General features: G+C 36.8%; 2 protein-coding genes across 2 annotated transcripts in view; one reads left to right on the top strand and one right to left on the bottom strand.

Annotated features, from left to right (window-relative positions):
* Nucleotides 1-20,779, bottom strand: part of LOC135745020 (SEC14-like protein 1) — a 29,895-nt gene extending 9,116 nt beyond the window's left edge. Inside the window, exons 1-8 of the mRNA XM_065263406.2 lie at nucleotides 20,622-20,779; nucleotides 20,104-20,187; nucleotides 5,612-5,761; nucleotides 5,217-5,348; nucleotides 5,001-5,129; nucleotides 3,359-3,542; nucleotides 3,073-3,182; nucleotides 2,418-2,607 (exon numbers count right to left, since the gene is read on the bottom strand). Of these exons, the coding sequence (XP_065119478.1) occupies nucleotides 2,418-2,607; nucleotides 3,073-3,182; nucleotides 3,359-3,542; nucleotides 5,001-5,129; nucleotides 5,217-5,348; nucleotides 5,612-5,761; nucleotides 20,104-20,166 (958 nt within the window). The 5' untranslated portion in view covers nucleotides 20,167-20,187; nucleotides 20,622-20,779. The remainder of the gene's footprint in view (nucleotides 1-2,417; nucleotides 2,608-3,072; nucleotides 3,183-3,358; nucleotides 3,543-5,000; nucleotides 5,130-5,216; nucleotides 5,349-5,611; nucleotides 5,762-20,103; nucleotides 20,188-20,621) is intronic.
* LOC135744849 (E3 SUMO-protein ligase ZBED1-like) lies at nucleotides 10,699-14,380 on the top strand. Its single transcript, XM_065263225.2, has 2 exons — nucleotides 10,699-11,482; nucleotides 12,135-14,380. Exons 1-2 carry the CDS (start codon nucleotides 11,139-11,141, stop codon nucleotides 13,549-13,551), a joined length of 1,761 nt encoding a protein of 586 aa, XP_065119297.1. The 5' UTR covers nucleotides 10,699-11,138; the 3' UTR covers nucleotides 13,552-14,380.
* Nucleotides 20,780-21,025: the final 246 nt, after the last annotated feature.

Below are 21,025 nucleotides of genomic sequence, written 5' to 3'. Positions count from 1 at the left end.
ACAGATTTTAAAGAATCCTGATTATTGCGCTCGTCAAGCCTGGATTTATTTAATCACAGGGTTCCCACACCTTAGTTAACTTCAAATTTAAGGACTTTCCAGGTCCAATAACCTCAAATTCAAGGACTAAATGTTACCTTTAAAAATACATTGTTACAGTTCCCTTTCCAGGGAACTCGCGCTGCATCACTGCGGTGACACTTTGGGGACGCCTCCAGGGGTAAGTGTGTCTGAATGTGTATATCAAATTCAACCAATAGTGAGGCTTAACGATAAAGACAGGGTGACGCGGGAGCCAGGAAGTATATCGCCATCTTAAATATTGCCAAAGACAGCGTTACAGGGACGCAGGAAGTATGGCAAGGAGACGCAGCGTCTCGTTCCCTTCTCAGGGAACAACAGTTACATACGTAACCCGAGACGTTTTCATTTGTCAAACACAACTATGCAAAAAAGCATTTTGGTATGAATCAACATTCGCATACATAAGATATAAGCATTTAAAGCGAACAGTTTAACACGTGTGCTTAAAAAGTCTAGAATTTTTATGATATTATCCTACACTACACAGAAATAATATGGATTTTTTTTCCAGAAATATTCTTGTATAAAATAGATTCAAGCACTTTCAATGACCTGTATTCTATGTATGTATATTTTCAAAAACATCCCAGGGCCTTGATTTTTTTCTCCCAGATTCACAAACTTTCAAGGATTTCAAGGACCTGTGGGAACCCTGTAATCAATACATTTTGTGTGGAGTATTCAAGAAATGATCCGTGCATGTTAAGAAAGAATGCAAGTACATGCAGGGGGTGTGGCATCAATATCGCTTCAGTAAGCAGTGTGCTGTGTTCATGTGACTGAAGAATAGAAATTCAACTGACATGGCATTAAAGGTAGGGTAACACATTTTGAAAAATGCTAACGGTAGCCGCCTAGCAATGAAATCCCGATCCCACCCTCAAGTCAAATCGCCATCCAAAGTCACGCCTCTTTCCAAACACATGAACACGCACAGATCAGACGGTCACGTCTCATGTCTCATTCACCAGTGAGAAAACTTTGCAGTACAAAGTGAATAACACTTCCAAAATAACCAACATAAACAACTGGTTTACATCAGAATTAGTTTAAGCACATGTTCGATTGTGTAGACATAGTAACTATATCGTTATGCTAATCCGGAAAACGAACACAAATTTCATAAGCAAAACAACGTTTCATCAAAGTAGAATATCTGAATCCATCTCAATACAAACATATCGCGTACCTACCTTACCAAAATAAACAGTGCAACGACCCTTTCAGACCCTTTGCCTCCTGTAGCTGTTTGCATCTCGCGGTAAAGCAGTAAAGTTACCGATGTTAATTTGGGTTTTTGCTCTTGCTGATCCAGGCAGTTTTTGCTGTTGTTGTTATAAAAGATGCATTTAGTTTTGTTGCTCCTGTGTAGGTTGTCAATTCAGCAGAAAAGTTTGCTGTTCTTGCTGTTTACAGCCAGAGCGCACGTGAACGCGCCGATGACGTATGTTATCTGCGTGGACTCGCTGTGCGGTGGGAATTCAAATTACGCTTACGTATGAGGGACATAAAAGGAAACGTCCGTTCGGACCGAAATCTATGATTTGTTGAACATTTTTTGGTCCTACGCCTTTCACAGATGACATAAATATTTACAAATACATTTAAACAACTTAACACAGTAATTGCTATCAGAATGTGAGGAGACTTTTAACCAGCATAACTAAAAATGTTTCAGGATCAAATCTGTTACCCTACCTTTAAATGTTGTATAAAACAAAATTATGCTGCAAGACTTGTTAACTACATTTAAGTTCCCTGCTATAGGCAACTCTGCAATATTTTTTTAAATTACCAGGAATATATTATTCCCAGTAATTCCCATATATTCCTGTTAATATAAAAATACTCTGCAATATTTTTTATTATTCCCATTAATTCCCATATATTCCGGTTAATTCCCATGGAAAGCCTCCAGCCTTGAAAATTCCCAGAATTTTGCAACCCTAATTAGAGATAAACAAACAAGGCATTCATATACTAAAAAAGCATTTAAGTGTTTCCATCTATTATGAAAACGTGATGAATTTGGTGAGTGGAAAAACAGCAACATCACCCATCAGAAATTCTAATTGGTGCATCATATTGTGTTCACATGATCTTCGTGTTTCTACTTCTACATACTTTTAACACACCCTCTTAATTTCCATCACAAATCGACAACTCTGGTGTGTGTGGACACCTTTCCCGAAAACATTTAAATGCCTTGTTTGCCTATAGCTTAGTTTTAAACAAAGAGAGGTTGCGTGTGTAAGGTGTGACTGACACATCCTGGATTAAAATGAGAAAGCGTTCTCTGTTAGTTTTGTGGCACACAGTCACGAGAGATGAACCTTTGTCATGGTGGTGCCAGCCACCAGTGTAGTAGTCCTGTAGCAGGTGTGGACGCTGCCAGGTGTCCAACAGGAAGTCCATCTGATGTTGTTTTCTCCACGTGAGTGTCTGGCACAGAGCCTCTTTGGCCTTGTCTATGTTAAAGTCCCTCGAGCGTAGAAACCGCAACGCATGCTGGTCTTTAGGGATCTGACAGGAGATAAATATGTAGGTCAGACCAAAAATAATACATTATGGGGCGGACAGGGCTTATCATAGTCCCAGATGTTTGAGCTGCCCTAATTTCAAAGCATCTTGCACTGACATATCTTAACATATATTTGTTTTATCTCAAGATGCACACCAGTATTGTTTTATGTAAGGTTTGTTTGGATAACCTACTTAAATGTCCCAATATAACTATTCCTGGATTAATCTAAACCCTGTCCGGGACGTACAGTACATACACATTTAAAAAAAAAAGGTGCTACACAATGTCTTAGCAGAACCATATTTTTTTAACTCGATTATTCTCTTAAATGCTTGTCGTGGTGGTAATCTAAATCTATGGGTAAAGTTTTTCCTCTTTAATATAGTCAATACAATGCTACAGTCAATACTACAATATTGATTTTACAATTTTAATGTTGCTGTACTGGTTTGTGTGGTACTTACCTTGCCCTTGTGCGTTTCCTGCAGCCACTGTCGTAGGCGTATAAGGCAGCTTTCTTGGAAAGGTGTCAGCTTTCCCAAATAGCGTGAAATGTAGTCTGCGTCCAACTTGTCTGTAACCAATTCACAGCCGTCAGACCGATGAGAAATGTGTAGGGAATCTTACTGTACTAAGGGTTTTGCTTCAGTAAGCATGCAAGTTGATACACATTATCTTTTCATTTCTCTTCTACATTAGATTATATACAGTATGAGCACATGCTGGTGGCAACATTACGATTCATCTCACCATCCGGAGATCCTGGCAGGGCGTCTGTGGAGCCGGAGTGAGCTCTGCTGAGGCATGCTGGGATAGCCTTGGCTGAGCTCACAGGCAAATGAGATGGGGTGGGGGTAGGAGGTACCCAGCGGGGCACATGGGTAATACCCTCCTCTTCCAGTTGGTTGAGGTAAAATTCAATAATCTCCTTTCCCTGTAGAGAGAAAGAGAGAAAGAAATGTCTAGTAGGGATGTTCATTTCAGTTAATTTTCCAGACTGATAACCACAGCTTGTTAACCGATCATTAACCATTAACTGTTAAGATTTTAATATAAACATTTTTATTGAGTAAAAATACAGTTGAGCGTTGTCTGTGACTCCGTAAAAACAATACAAAAATTTAATTTAAATTCAACGTGCAAACAGCAGCAACAGATAAACAACAGAACCAGGATTCATTATCAGATTTTCAAACATTACATTATCAGGGAGCACGCGATCAGTCCGGAGGATTAATATCCACCTACCACAGTGGCCATTTCTAAAGCAGGATACATTTCAAAAAGTTTTGCTTTTGCGTCTCCTTTCTCTGTTTGTGCAAAAAAAGAGATGTTTATGATCAGGGTCTAGGACAGAGGCGATCAGCAAAGGCCTGGACTCGCACGAGATGGAGACTGCTCGTGTCATCTTGAGCACACGTGCGTAAATTCCAAAAAATACTCAATATGCAGTACAAATGATTTTTCATACAAATTATTACTTTACCAGACCTTCAGGGCAGCAATCATTTGCATCATTTACAAGCCATTTACAAATTAAGGATAGAAAAGTGTCTAAATGTTTATAGGCATGTGTCGATACACACTGTCCATTAACATTATTTTTTATTTTAAATGAGAATTTTAATCGTCATAGATTCTTACCTGACGATATATCGGCAAATATGCTTTTTTCCAATAAATGTTACTTTTTTAAATTGAGACTTACATTTTGCATCATTGTGTAATTTTAATGATGTAACTTGAGTGAGCAAAAGCAGTATCGGCTTCAAATATCGGCTCAAGAAAATCGGCAGCCTTTATTGGCTAAGGCTGATGAAAAAAAATTCGGTATCGGCACAAAAAAAAAAATCTATATCGGTCGATCCCTTAAATCTATATGGTATTTTGAGCTATAACTTCACATATGTTCTCTGGGGACACCAACGTTTTATTTGACATATAAAAAAGTCTTGAAATGTCCCCCTTTAAAATAATAATAAATAAAAATCAATAAATATTAAAATAAATAAAAATAAATAAATATTACAATAAATAAAAATCAATTAATATTACAATAAAAAACAATGGTTCTCATTCACTAAGCATGCGTGCGCACAATTTGTTCGTAAAATGTGCTTACGGATGTTTAAACTTACAAATCATGATTCAACAAAAACTTTCATACTAAAATTTATCTTAAATGTATGCAAAAACGTAAGAACAACTTAGACCACACGTGTGAATAATCATGAACAAGGAAAAAGAACCCTATAATATCTGTGTTATATATTTAATTTTTTTTTCTGGTTCATGATTATTATTATGTACGTGTGGTCTAATTATTCATGTAGAATAAGGATTGAATCTTGCTATGGTCACATTGTAATTATCAATTAAAAAGTCCACATACTTTTTTAATACTGGCAGCGTACTGCTTCATTGCGATCTTTTCAGCAGTGCTCTCAAAGCCAAAGAATGATTTGATGTCCATACTGGCAGACTGTTCAAAACAGGTCCAGTCCTCATTCTCTGGGTGAACCTGAGGAACAAACAAATAAACATTAGGATCGTTTTTGTTAAATCAGCTTCCACATATCCACCCAGAGATAAAGAGATGTGTTCAGACCGTGTAACAGCAGTTTTCATTGACCATCACTCTACTGGAGAAGGACTCATTGTACGCCTCTATGTGCAGTGTCCTCTGTCGGCGGTCCAGAGAGTTCTTCTGAATAAAGTACAGGTAGTCCACTCCTGCTATCTGTACACAGATACAAAGTCTCATTATCACCACAAACCATCTGCTTTTGTACCTTTAAAAACAAGCTGAGAGGCAATAAAAAGCCATAGCGGTCCACTACAAATGGGTTGTGTATTACACTTCTGGACTGAGAATCAGATAACTGTATTGTAATGTACACTTAACTTTCTGTATAGAAACTTCAAACGACTAGTTGTAAAAAAAGTAGGGCCAAAAATAATCAAAGGGTCACAAATTTTTCTGTTTACGATGAAATGAAATACCCTCTTCAGAAGCCGAGGGGCGTCCACATCTACAGTACATCTGCGCTCAGTGACTTGTGTCGCACCATCTTCACTTTGGACCTCACTGGTGATCTCACTGTTCACAAACATGGGGATCAGTGGACAGTTTGGAAATCTTCTCTCGTAGGCCTATGACAGAAATCAAAATAAGACATGTTAAAAAGTGATTGAGATCAAAGACTAAAGTAGGGAGGGGTTTAATTATATAGAATACAATTTTAAAAAGTTGGTTAGAATTAATATCATCTAAAAACTTTAAAACTACATTTCAACGTTTTTTGTTTTTTTTTTTAAGTATGGACATAATAAAACAGGCTTTCACCAAACAAAAGATTCAGATTCAAGTTGGATAGTATCATACACTACAAAAAAAATGGCTCAAAATATTTAACATGTTTGATTTCATAAAAAAAAAAAACAAGGACTGTGAGTATGTCTCATGCACGTCACAGTTTCTGTAAAATCTGTCAAACCAAACCGCACATTACACTTGTGCTGACATGCAGCAACTCGCACAAAATATGCATGCATCTTGTGATGTGTTATCTTTTTATTTGAGAGTACTGCAGCTCATATGACTGGGCTACCAAGTAAGCCACACATGTTAAATCAACTATACAAATGAGTCAAAGGTACACCAGCCAATATTTACTTCGTCTAAACAAATAATGTGGTTTCCACATCAGCTCATGAAAATACTTAAGAGCTCTTGCTGACGCTTTAAATCATGTGATCAGTCACATGTCAGTGTCAAAGGGGTCAATACACTACAAGAAGTGGTGGCTTATGTATACAACATGAACGGTTTACAATGTGACATTTATTTGATGACAAGTAGCTGTTCTTTGTTTTAATTTTAGAGTCACTTGAAGACTGTGAACACTGTGGCTTTCTATGGTGTTGAAAAAAAAAACATTTCCGTTTGGGGCATGATTATCTTTTGCTATGTGTGTGACCAATGTCAAATGGGGTAGTTTGGGGAGAAAATTTTTTGCCACAGCACAACACTAATCACCATTTTAAAGTCCTTGACATTTATTTTATTTTAACAAGGCACTGAAACAGGAGAACCTCACAAGTGGTGCAGATATAAACACTTCACCTTTAAATTGTACGTTTATTCATCAGCTGAGCATGTTGACAGTCTAACAGCTAACTTTGTTGTGTGTATTCAGCTATTCACATAGATTTGATTGCAACAAAACCCAGCTACACAATTTTATAACGTAAACATGCAATACGTAAATTGTATCTATAAACGTAGCCTACTGTAGCACACTGTTCATGCGTAAAAATGTACACAAAAGCTAGTGCGTTCACACAAGATGTGGCAAAAATGCGCTATTCACACGTAGTTGGACACTTGAACATTTAGAGTTTTCTCGCTTCATTCGCACGTGAAATTCTAGTCATTTGAGACATTATATAGCTAGAATTGAGTAAACTTAACAGACTGTTTGACCTCCTCACTCATTTTCTTCCAAACTTGCAAGCTCCTGATTGGTTAATGCGCCGTGAAAATCCACCAAAGTTCAGATTTTTCAATTCGGGCTTACTGCATTCTTTGCATTGACTTAACATGTAAATCACTTGCGCTTGCCGCCTCTTCCGCGTCTGGTGTGAACGCACCATTAGAGTTCATGCGGATTTCATAGTTTCACTGGGAAATGCACTCATCAAATACACACAGACAACCCATCAAAATAGAAGTCTGTTAAACATAATGAAGTTGACAGAGATATATTACTATTGTATATTAAAATCTCCTTTTAAAATAGTAAAAAATAAATGGACCAACCACAAGTCAAGTGTGTTGAAAATAATTTTCAGGATGATGAAGTTGTGGTGCTCCTATAATTTTCTCCTACATTTTTGCTGGTGCTCCTAACTTTAAAATTTGGGAGCACCAGTGCTACTTACAAAAAAAGTAATTTAAAGCTCTGCAAGTCCAAATATATGTAATTTCAAAATATGTGTTCTGCGATTTGAGAGATCGCGTGTGCATCACGTGTCATGCCAAAATAAGTGCCTGCTCCAGTCGCGTCTAAAGGGTTTATGATAAAAGAGACGCTCGCGTTTGCCAGATACTCAAATAATCTCATGCGTAATCAGAGTTTACTGTTAAGGAAGTGTCTAGCGTGTATTTTGGGAACATGAGCATCTCTTTTATCATAAACTGTTTTGACGGGTGTGCAGCAGACACATATTTTGACAAAACACGTGATGCACACAGGATCTCTCGACAAGCAGGACACATTTTTTGGAAAAGGGAACCACACACGTGACAATCCGAACACTTATTTTGAATTAGCGCATCCTCGGATGAGCAGTCACGAGCCGCCACTGGACTGATCTGATTTCTTGTGCATCCACATATTACAAGATGTTTTTTAGCAACATTTGTAATTACATTTTTATGTATTTAATCTTCCAGAAAGGTGTAATTTACACTAAATTTGGATGTCAATATTTAAATAACCATTTTGTGATATGTAGCCAAATTAAATTAAAAATTTTCTTCTAAACTTTTGAATTTCCAGTCCCTACAGATATGCACACCTTAACTATCTACAACAATACACAGAGCCTCATTTATTAAATTGCTGGGTAGAGAAGAACTAAATTTGATCTTTATTCAAAAGTGTGCACGTGTGATTTATAAAACGAATGTATGCATAGAAAACACGCTTATGCCTCACTTTCAGAAGTGAAATATATAAACTGCAAATCAGCTTGAAATTGTGCGCAGCTGAACAGTTGCAGATTTCTGCATTTAAACAATGCCTAATAAATGTCATTGACATAAAAAAGAGCACCTGTCAATATTTCCGAAAACCTGCAGCAATCGGCCAAAGAAAAGTGCGTACGTCTGCTCAGACCCTGACGTGACGCAAAACACTTTTCCACGTCAAATATAAAAATCTTTGTTTTTATAAATATTGACTTTGCCGTGGATTTAGGTACACACGCTTTATAAATGAGGCCCCTAGAGTTTCTCATATACTGACACAATTACTTGTTGGGTCAATGGGTTTATTACAATGAGAAACAGAAAGGAGAGATTTCAGGAAATGTAGCTAAGATAAAATCAAAACCACTTATAAAACGATTTCCAATACTGTATTCAGGCTCAGTATTTAATGCTTTTGATATCAATGCCATTAAGCAGCCCTTACACTAAAACACAGGTTTCTGTCCCAGATGTGGTTTGATTGACAGGGGAGTCTGACTGTGCAAACTGATTTATTCAGAAGAGCGTGGTGACCCATGCTGACTAAACCATGACGTCAAATTGTGCACTCAGCTAATCTGAATACCCAATACGCAGTTATAACCCTGTTAAGAGAGTAATTAGCAGTTTAGTCACTAATGATGATGTCATTCACAGGGGTGGGTATGTGTGATCGATGTACGTAAATGGTGACCTAATTGCCCAACTGATCAATTAGGGTTGAGATTATGCAAAAGTACTGCACTAGTATCACTCCAAAGCAGAAACATACAAACAGACAATGTAATTGTAAATATCTGTTAAGTAAAAGAAAGAAAATGTGATTTTTTTGATGAGATTTTATTTGAAAAAAATGTTTACTACCATTTTAACACCTCCAGTCCTGTTGGTGCACTGTGGTGCACAATATCATTTGAGCTTAAACATGAATAATGCGTAAAATACTGCAGGTGTTGAAATGTATTTATTTTATTATTTCTATTATTTCCTGAAGCATTGATGGATGATCAAACAGTCTCAGACTTCCCCATTAGGATCTCAATCTCAAATCATGGTAACTTACAGTACTGCATATGTAGATTATAAAATCATAGTAAAATCAATGTAAGGCCATGTGTCCACCAAAGCATTTTAATGTGAGTGAAAACACCAGGCACTCTTTTGAAAAACTTGATTGAGGGCCCTGGAGATAGTTTTTTTTCTTTTTTTTTTGAGCTGAGGCACTTTGGTTGCTATAATCAAAAAATAAACTTTTAAAGAAACTAGTATCATATTTCACAATTTGCTTAATCAACAAATGGGATGTCATAGAGAAATGGAAACTCTGAGATATATTAACTTCTGCATTGCAATTGAGACAAACGCTTTGTACAATATAGTATTATTCATAGCTCCACGTAGGAGGCTACACCGTAGGTACGCAAAAGTATAATTGCCCTTAATATGTGCCAGTTGATTTGTGTGGTATTTGTCCCACCTTTCCAGCACTGCGATTAAACGGCTCAGTAAAAGTGATAAGCAAAGCATTTCAAATTTTTTTTAAACTCTGCAACCAGAAAAAAACAGACTGAGAGGGTTACAAAAAAAATCCAAAACCTTGAATATATCAAAAAATGCTGTAAAGACAATAATCAAAAAGTGGAGAAAATCTAGCACAACATTGAGAGTTAAAGGAACAGGACGTCCCTCAAAACCTTATGGGATAACATAACTGGCACGGTAGGGCTTCTAAAAGGCCTACAGCAATAATAAAAGAATTGTTGAACTGGTTGCTCGCTGCATGCAACAACAATCTCCCAAATTCTTCATCTAGGCTATGGGGAAGGGTGGGAAGACGCAAGCCTTTTCTTAAAAAATAAAAACATCCACGCCCAGCTAAAGTTTGCAAACACAATACATTATTCCACATGGGTTTGGGAGATTGAATGTATTATGTTCTGATGAGACGGAAAAGCCAAACTTTCTGACCACAAACAAAAAATATTTGGCACATCAACAAACGAACACTATGCCCACAGTAAGGCACGTAGGTGGCAGCACATGCTTTGGGGCTACTTTTTTTAATGGAACTGGGGCATTGATCAGGGTGGAGGGGAAAATGAATAGCTTTACATACCAGTCAATATTAGAGCAAACCTTAAGGCTTCTGCCAAAATATTGAAGATGAAGAGGATTTTCACATTTCAGCATAGGGTGTGAGTCACAATTCAATTCTGGTTATAATGTCAAAGGTTCAGGAATCTCAATGCATTATGATGCTTGCATTCTCAATTTTGAATTTACTGCACAATCTATCTCCCTCACACTTTTACTGTTGCAGCTGTTTGTCGTCTTTATTTTTCAAAACCCCACATTAAAACTCTGCTCCAGAAGTGCTTGCTAGGGCTGTGACGGTTGTCATGTGGCCGTCGCTTTGGTGAAGTGAGACACGTCACAAACTATGAAAAGTACAAAGTGCAATCTCGCCAAGTGCAATGTCTTCAAGTTCGTGTGAATGCAAACGGCCAGCAGACTCAGAGTTAGTGCACTATGAAGGGGAGGTAACTGACATCAGTGATATAACCCCACTGGCTAGGAGGCGAAACAATGAGACAAGATATTTTCTCTTGTGAAAATATATCAATCTGAACTACCAGTACACCATCAGAGGTTTTCAGTGTGGCTGGAAACCAACATATCCTCCAACCCATACGATTGCTTTGGTTGTCCCCCGATACCTGGAATCGATACCACGGTCTGAGAAATGTCTATGTTTGAGCGGCGTGTAAGGGGTTAATGCCTCGTGTAGGGCTGGAACGACGCGTCGACCAAGTCGATTACGTCGATTACGTAATTACGTCGATTTGCCGGAAGTGCGTCGATGCGTCGCACTGTTTACATTTATCATTTGAAACGATGGCGGCGTCAGCTCACAGTGATACGGTCAATCCGGCGTTAAACCAAACAGCCAGAACGAGGTCAAAAGTTTGGGAATTCTTCAAGCAAAGACCGAATAAAATGGTGCTCTGCACATTGTGCAAAATGGAGATGGCATACCACAGCAGCACGACATCTATGCACGAACACCTTAAACGAAAGCATCCTGGCGCTCTCCGACCTCAAAACGACGAGACGGCAGCGTAAGTATTTGAACTATTACTGTATGTTTTTACACAGCAATAGAATGCAGGCTATACACTATGTTGTGCTTAATACAGCTGCGTTTACATCTTTATTTAATACGAACTGCAAGGCGCCTGACTGACGCGACATCGCGTCGCATCTGAGCAGTATGTTGAAACAGTAAATAAAGAGCGGGACATGTTTTATATTAATAAGAAGTTATGAAATAATCCGTTACTGTCACACGTGCATGTGACCGCGTGCACAGAAAGCCAGCTTTACTTTAAAGTAACAGCAGCGTAAACGCTGCTTATTAAATATTAGAAGAAAGTGTAATAAAATTGTACATTTACCTAATTTTCTTTGTTACATTGGTTTGGATAAAGTTTTGTTGTATTTTTAATAAAAAATACCTTTTGCTTTATAGCCACCTGAAAAACATTTCATTTAATTTCTATGGTTAAAATACTGTTGTGACAGTTAAGTTGAAGAGATGTTCAACAGCTACTGTTATCAGTCTCAATAGTGAACGCAGCTGTAATAAACACCTTTCCTAAAACACACCTTTGCCTGCACTGCATAAATCTTAACATTTGTAATTATTATTATTGGTTAATTAATTGAAATTTCACATAGATTTCATGTTGAAATGTTTGTTTTGTTTCTCAGGAAAAGGCAAAGCTGTGTGTCCGATTTTTTTCAAAAACGGAATGCCACTGTATGCACACCCATTATGGCCGCTGGGATTACTGACAGCATTCTCAAAATGATTGTGAAGGATATGAGGCCTCTTTCGATTGTGGAAGGTCGCGGCTTCCGTGAGATGGTCAGCACATTATGTCCAGGGTACACGCTTCCCAGCAGGCCCCATTTCACTACATTAATGGAAAACAAATATGAGATGACACTTGAGAAAGTGAAAACTTCACTCAAAAAGGTCAAAACAAAAATCACTCTCACAACAGATGCATGGACAAGTATAGCCACTGAGGCATACTTGGGTGTCACCTGTCATTTTATTAATGAAAACTGGGAGCTGATTTCCTATAACCTGACCACAATGCCACTCGAAGAACGTCATACAGCTGAAAATATTGCTGGTTGGGTGGAACAAGCAGCAGAGAAATTTGGTATATCCATGGCTAAAGTGTTGGTTGTTGTACATGACATCGCTGCTAATGTTGTTGCAGCTTTAAGAATCCTGGAAGAGAGGCACAGGGTTACTTCACTCAGGTGTGCTGGCCATACACTGCAGCTAATCGTGAACCATGCTCTAAAGAATGCGCAGATCAACAAGACAGTAAGTGCTGCAAGATGCCTCGTAGAACATTTCAAAAACAGCGAGCTGGCCAGCACCAAGCTCAAAGCCAAGCAGCAACAAATGGGTACTCCTCAGCATAATCTAACACAAGATGTATCAGTGAGATGGAATAGTACATTTTACATGATCAGTCGCTTGCTGGAACAGAGGTGGCCCGTGACAGCAACCCTTTCAGACCCTGAAGTCACACAGCGAGGGAAGCGCTACCTGGATCTGAAGGGTGATCAGTGGAGCCTACTTGAAGAACTCGAACAAGCCCTAAAGCCCTTTGAGTGTGCTACAGTCTTCCTAAGTGCACAGGATTATGTCACTGTTTCTGCTCTACCTCCACTGGTGAAGGGCCTTCAAAAGTCAGCACAGAACACATCATTTGAGACCACAGCTGTCAAGGCTTTTCAAGCTGCTGCGGCAGAAGAGATTGCTTCTCGATGGATGAAAGAGACCACATTCAGAGATGATGCACATAATGTATGTATTATTGCTGCTGCTCTTGACCCACGATTTCGAAAACTTAGGTTTCTGTCGGAAGAAGAGAGCCTTAAAGTGCAATTCAAAATTCAAGCTCTTGCACTGCAACAAAAAAAAGTGAGAGAGAGGAAACACAGCAACTTAATGTGGAACAGGAGGACGCAAATGCCATACCCCTCGCTTCAGAGAGAAGGCCAGTGTCTCTGCTGGACACTTTGCTGGGTTTTGAAGATTCAGATGAGCCCAGCAACACTGAGGGAGACAATGAAAAAGGTAATGATGAAACTGAAAGTGTAATGGTGGGGAATGAGGTACTAATGTATTTTAGTGAACCACCTATCCAAAAGAATGAAAATCCTCTCAACTGGTGGAAGGTAAATGAAGGAAGGTTTCCTACCTTGGCCATAATGGCAAAGACATACTTGTCTATTCCTGCAACATCCACCCCATCCGAACGCCTCTTTTCTGCTGCCGGAAACATTGTGACCAAGAAAAGAGCAAGTCTGACTGCAGAGCATGTAGACATGCTTACATTCCTCCACCATCATTCTAGCTAAACATTTTTTTACCCAGAACTTCAGAAAAGTTCAATGTTTAAGTTGATGTTTATTCAGGTTTTATATATTTAATTTTGTGACTTTTTTATTTTCAGGTATTAATATATGCCTATTTTATTGTGCAAGTTAAAAAAATGCCCATTTTGCACAGTTTATGTGGGGTGAATTTGTGTTTAACTTGTTAATGTGATCTGTTATATTTTCCTTGGCACTGCCACTTTATTTTTATTTTGGAAATGTTTGTTTGTTTAAATAGGAAAATGCTTAATGCCGGCAACTTGGCATTAATAGCAAATGTTGTTACCTTTATTATTTGTCTATGAATTATATAAAATAACCCTTAGAATATTTTTGTTTATGGTGAATAATGGCCATTTTGCACTTTATGTTGGGCTGAATTTATGCTGGATTGTTTTTATGTGATTTCAGTTATATTTTTCTTGCACTGCCACTTTATTTTCCATGTTGGAAATTGTTGTTTAATTTGTTAAAATGTTTAATTAAAATGTTGGCATTAATAGCAGATGTTACATTTATTAGTTGTCTGTGAAAAAAAAATCATTATTATGAAAAATCATCATACATTAGACTATTCGAAAAAATAATCGATAGACTAATCGATTGAGAAAATAGTCGATAGTTGCAGCTCTAGCCTCGTGTTGTCCAAAGAGGCAGAGTTTACAACAAACTGGAAACCTAGTCCTTTGTTTTTTTGTTAAATTATATGTCTAAAGCTGTTACCTGTAAATTTAAATCATGTTTTTTTATTAAGTACTCGGTATCGGTAAGTACTGAAATGCAAGTACTCGTACTCGTATTCCAGATGGTTATTTTACCAGACCATCAGGGCAGCAATAATTCGCGTCATTTACAGGCTATTCACAAATTAAGGATAGAAAAGTGGCGAAATGTCTGTAGGACGTGTGGACACGCACAATGCGTTAACATTTTTTTAAACTGATAATATTAATTGTTCAAGATGTTGAATGTTGAAATTGAAGAAATGTGGAAGGAAATAATATTTACTTTACATGTTCCTTAAGTAATTTGCACGTGTTTTGTATTGAAGATAAATAAATCATGTTATTTAATTCGTTGTCTTGCCAATAAACCGCAAAACCGCGGGAATTTGTTGATTACTGACCGCGGTAAAAAAAAATACAAACCGGCCCACCCCTACCGGCAGCAAGTGAAACTTAATATATTAGGGTATAAAATGATATTTTGGGGTATAATTTTGCTATGATGACATGTACAGGGATAACATTTTCAATTTAAACCGCCAGGATTAATTGTATTTTATTACACATTATACTCTTCAGGCATTTAGGGCAAATAACATATTTATTTATTATATGATATAAACACAGCATACAAAAGAGTCACAACTTTTTAAAAATGTACTTCAAGGTCAAACAATCGATTTATTTGAAGAAAAGATGCAAAAGTGATGACAATCCGCTGTAAATATCAGATCCGGTATACAATGATTCAAAAACTGCCACAATGCTATGTCATCTATGATTGTGAAAAGCATTGGCTTTCGTGTGTCTCGTGACCAATCGCATCATTACGTCAGCTAAGAATGTGAAGTGCGATTGGCTCTTGTGACCGACTACGTCATGCTGGTTTATGTTTGAATGAGATTCTTCATATAAAGTAATTGTATGGCTTCAGTTTACAAGGTTTACAGCGCGAATGGTTTGTAATACTTTTATACTGTATTATGCAATAAATATCTGACTGTACTTTTACTTGCGTGTTGTGTTTTATATGGTTGAGAAGTGGTTGGGTTTAGGATAAGGGTGAGGGTGGGGTTAGATGCTCCAAAATATCTTTAAAACCATAAATGTTTATGAAACCGTTTATACATTTACCAATTCATAAAATGAAATGTGTCTAATCTGATGTATAAGGAAAAAACTTTAAAACGTAACAACAGGTTGTATTTATAACCTACTGCCACTAGAGGACACTAATGCCTTAATACGTCACTTTACGTCATAATAAGGTGCTTGCACAAACGACTTATGAGGTCGTTATTTTTTGGAGGACAGTCTCCTGGAAACATTATAACCCCAATAAGGTTCCTCACTTGAACTGTTGTTTCCCAGATGGAAGTGCTACAATAAACATGCACATGAATAAAGCTGAATAAGGGGTGCTTCACATTCTGTGTTTAAAACCACGCTGAAAACGTGACTATGCCGCTTTCCTCCATCTATACCAAGCGCTTGGGTGCTCCAGAACGTCTACTGTTGATTTTCAACAGTAGTCCAAGTTCAAAAATATAAAACGTGCTTCATTTACACAGCCATCTTTAAAAAAACAGCTAAAAACCAATCTCTTCTAACTTACTAATACGGAGTTTAATATCTTTTCCTATTTTTCCGTCTTTATCTTTTCTGTTCTTAAAAAAAAAAACAAGTCTAGTCTTAGTGCACTTATGTATTGCTGTTCTTTTGTTGTTTTAATTGCTTCTATCGTTCACCTTATTTGTAAGTCGCTTTCAATTAAATCGTCTGCTAAATGACTAAATGTTATGTAATGTAAACAGTCTCCTGTGTGCACACACTCAATTATAGACACAGAGAGAGGTGCATGCGAAAAAGAGTGACGTGCGTGCAAAATAAAGAGACACGCACATAAGTGATTGAGCCGAGAGCGATGTGCGCAAGCATTGCTTTGTTAATAATCATTTAATTGTCTATCAACAATAGTAAGACATATTGTCGATAGCAATAGCCTTCATTACGATAGTTGGCTTGTTTGCCCACAGGTTTCGGATTGGCATTATGTTTGAGAAGGTTGTGGTCGTGACCATAGTAAGGACAGTCTTACTATGGAGAATATTGCCCAACACTAATAGTGTTTAGTCTTTTTTTTAAGCAGACTATCATTACAATCCTGCTCATGTGAGACCAGCACACGGTTAACACCCCCTTAAAAAATCTGGTAGAGCAGGACTAACTAGGACTTCACTGGGAGAAAACACAACTTGCTTTATGTTTATTTTCTTAATTTTGCAAAAAACACAACATTTTGTTTATATTGGGAGTGGACACTTTAACGTTTTAAATGATGTATAAATCATATATGTATGTCCAAAATCAGCAGTAATCTCTCTGCTCAGCAGTAAAGTCTCTTTGCACAATGATTAAAAAAGAAGAAGTTGCGGCGCCTGCACCGCTGTGAACCCAGAGTGTTAAGAAAGGGCTGTAGACTGTCCCAACCAACCAAACAGAAACAAAAACCCACAAGAAAGCAACCAGAAACAATAGAAAGAAAGCAACAGCATTATACACTTGTGAATCACGAGGTGGCTTCAGTCTAAACCAGAGAAGCAGATTTTGGTAGCCATGACACTACATGACCGAAACATTCATAAACAGAATTATTTGCGAGCATTGCAAATATTTAAGCCTGGCAGTGGGGTCTGTAGGACCTATATTTAAATTGCAATCTCGGAGCCAAGAGCTACCTATAAATAGCTATCCTACTGTACATGTATGTGCACTTGGGTTCATATTGCAGTCCTTTAATGCTAGAAGGTACACTCTTTGAAAGTGAACTTTGTGTGTTAAGCTTTTAACACATTATGTGTCATTTTAACACATATGTCATTTTGTGATAAAAGGTTGTGTTAACAGTAACACAAAATGTGTTGTTTCAATAATAACACAGAGATGGGTGGATTCTGGGAATTATGTTGTTTTTAACACATCCGTTCTAAGAGTGTACCATTCATGTCTCAGGGTCTGAAATGAATTGGAGCTTGAAACAAAAACACCACGAACATGAACAGAAATGCAGCATAAATTAAATATTAGCGGGAAAGCCCGTGCACAATTTTTTATAATGACAGCATAACATTTAGATCAGCCCGGTGTTCAAAGATTTCTTTAAAAGAGCATTACAACCAATTACAGTCATGTCTGCGGAGTGCATGAATGTAATGGCCAATCAGAGGTATTTAAATGAATCACAAATCCAAAAGAGTTTTGTTAAGGCATGTGGCGCTCACTTATCATAAGTGTGCAGATATGATGTAACATGTTTAATGTTTTCTATACTTTGACATTATCATCATGAAAACAACATGAAGGGTAATAATCAATAATAGGATTGTTGACATGACAATGAAAAAATATATATAATAAATACGGTCATCAATTAAAATCCAGTACATGCTTAAACATTTCTTTGCATTAAATATAACTATTGTTATAAAAACTGCTTTGTTATTGGATTATTTAATATTTAAACCAAATCCCAAACCTGTCCTATGTTGTGGCTGTCTCAAGCATGGTTCAATAAAATATAACTTTAAAAAAGAAAAAAAAAACATATATATGCTTGCTTATATCCACGCATACGTGTCTAATTTGCAGTTTCATCCACATATCTGTGAAAACCTCCTGGTGTCCTCCACATTCAAGCTCATGTTACTGTAAGTTTTTGTCTAAGAATTCAGGGCTCAATGCAATGATTTTTTTTAATAATCAGTGGCATCATTTCCCCCACCACAAAAAAACACTAAAGTAAAACATGCTTTTCAGGTTTTTCAGATTGATCTAACAGTACCCTACTTTTCATGTACAGAAATTGAATCAAGCAATAAAATGTAAAATAATACTGCATAGTCTTTACTGTATTAATTAAATATAGATAAGTTACTAAAGTTAATCATTCAGGAATAGTGAGTGTTTTTTCATAGTAAAATAACAACGTACAAACATTAAAAATAGAAAACTGAAGGTTTAATTGGGCTGCTGTCTCTTTAACTCTTTCCCCGCCATTGACGAGATATCTCGTCAATTAAGAGAAAACGCTTCCCCGCCAATGACGAGATTTTCCGTCTTTACGCAATACCGCTATTATCCACTAGGTGGCGCCCTTCCGCAACTTTTTAAACCCGGAAGTATTGCCCTATGGCAAGCTGCTGCATGTCCGTGTCTGTTTTAAAGATCGCTCTGAATGGGATCTCTATGAAAAGTCCGTCATAAAAATGGAATTATCAATGCTTTTTGCTCAAAATATGGTGTTTTTGCAAAAACCTACCCATATTCAAAAGCTGATTACAAAAGAACCACTAAAGGTAGGATGAAACGGTTTTTTTGTTTGAAAGCAGAGGGTCTGTTCTTTCATTTGATATATTGTATGTTTATATATTTAAAGAAAAACATTTTCTGGAAGGCATTAAACTTTGGTGAAAATCATGAAAAACGCTGGCGCTGGCTAGCAACTTTTTTTTAAAACGCTGGCGGTGAAAGAGTTAAGACCTAACATGAAGATCTATGATACTGTCACACATGCATGTGATTTTTTAAATGTTTACGTTTATAAGAAGAATCAATGGCATTTTGAGATCATATTGCATAAATATGTCAGTTCAGTTCAAGATCTGTCTCAGGTCTTCTTTACTCGAATATTTAAATTTGCAAGGAAATGCGTACATAAACTTGTGATGATGTAGCAGTGGTCTGATAAGTTCTGTTCAAACTGTTCTGAACATGATACAGGCTTGCCACGGGCCATCGAGCACTCCTTTTTGTTGACTGGCCTTGATCAAATATTTAACTTTTTTGGAACCACTGTACATAAATAAAAATTATTACAAAACAGTGTTTTATAAAAAATTACACCTGTCAATTACCCATTTTTTTTTAAATCTATAATGAGAGCCTGTTTATTATATTTATAACATCTGAAATACACTTCTGATGCTGCTTTGCTACTGCGTACATGAAAAAGGCATGAACCGTACATGAAAAGAGTCATGAACCTAAACATTCTGTCATTTTTATCATTTAAACTTGTATAATTTATCAACTTATGCAATTACATTAATCTCATATCATTATGCAATACTGTGTAAACACATTTGAGCAGCATTAAACTGTCATGCAACCAAACATGAATGCCGTGCCAGATGCAGCTTCTGCGGTGTAATGATTATTTTTTACATATAATATCTGCCAGCCCACCCATCTATAGCTGGCAAAAAGTAGAGTAAGGTTAAAGATTTACCCATGTTTCAGATGACCTAACACAAATAATCTGATGAACTCTCGTGTACTGGAACATAGAACAGCTGACTGTTTGTGAAAATTACATATATTACAACAAAAGTTTTTAAATGATCTGGTGACTGGTCTGTGAATATGGTAAAGACAATGAATGTTGAACTTGAGACAGCCAGTATGTTAAACAATTCAACCAAATCTAGTATAAAGGAATTTAAAAAAAATATTAATTATTTTCTCATTGCAACAACTTTTTATAAACTTACCATCATTACGAGCTCAAATGGGTATTTGTAGACCCTGACGGGCGACTGATATTTCTGCACCATCTCTGCAGCCAATAAAAAGACCTTTCATAGACAAAAACAAACCAAGTGGTAAAAAGTACTGAAAACACTACATTGTGATCTGAAACACACACCCACACCTAGAAACATATGGATTATTAAAGTATCAAAAATAATAGCTAAGCTTACATTATGGTTATAGCTTTCTTTATGGGTATCTTCTGTTATGGTTGCATTTTCTAGTTAAGGTTAACGATTCCCGGGGGACGAAACATTTTACCATATTCAATACTATATTATATATTGGTTCGGTATAAATTATGGACATAATAATGTAATTATATATTATATTCTGTATTGTTTTATCAAGTGAGACGGGGAAGTTAAAAAGCAAAACATTTAACCGGAATTAGGCCAAAGCAATCGAGAGAGGGACCGAGCAAGGGCGCAGGCGAACATTCAAAAAAATGAAGGTGAAATGAAGTTTCAAACTTTACCTTTTGAAGTTAAACGTTTAAAGAATACAGTTGCATTGAGGTCTTGATTACACCCGATCCGAATGAATATAAATCCGGTCTGGTTTGCTTTAGTTTTTCTGATCCATCCTGCCACTGAAGTAAAAGCTCAGCTGCTCTTGAGTCACATGACGTTACATAAACCACGTCACTCACAACTCCGCCTCCATACTTTACATAAAAGTCTATGTAGAAAAAAATAATTGAACTTATTTTTTCTGGCTTAAATTATCTTTAGGAAAAAAACTTTAATATACATACTATAAATAATTTTAAAAATAAAAAGTATATAAACATGTTGTGTGTTTAGTTGTTTAAGAAAATGTAAATATAAGCTATACGTGTTGCTTGTAAGTTGTTTATATTTACAATTACCTCATACAAAT

Source organism: Paramisgurnus dabryanus, chromosome 3 (genome assembly GCF_030506205.2).
Source record: "Paramisgurnus dabryanus chromosome 3, PD_genome_1.1, whole genome shotgun sequence".
Lineage (NCBI taxonomy): Eukaryota > Metazoa > Chordata > Actinopteri > Cypriniformes > Cobitidae > Paramisgurnus > Paramisgurnus dabryanus.
This window is presented reverse-complemented; position numbering and strand designations above follow the sequence as displayed.

Excerpts from the sequence above, each read along its gene's own strand:
- LOC135744849 (XM_065263225.2), top strand. The coding sequence starts at position 11,139 with ATGCCTCGTGTAGGGCTGGAACGACGCGTCGACCAAGTCGATTACGTC. Across the intron at positions 11,483-12,134 it reads CAAAACGACGAGACGGCAGC|GAAAAGGCAAAGCTGTGTGT; the intron begins GTAAGTATTTGA and ends TTTGTTTCTCAG.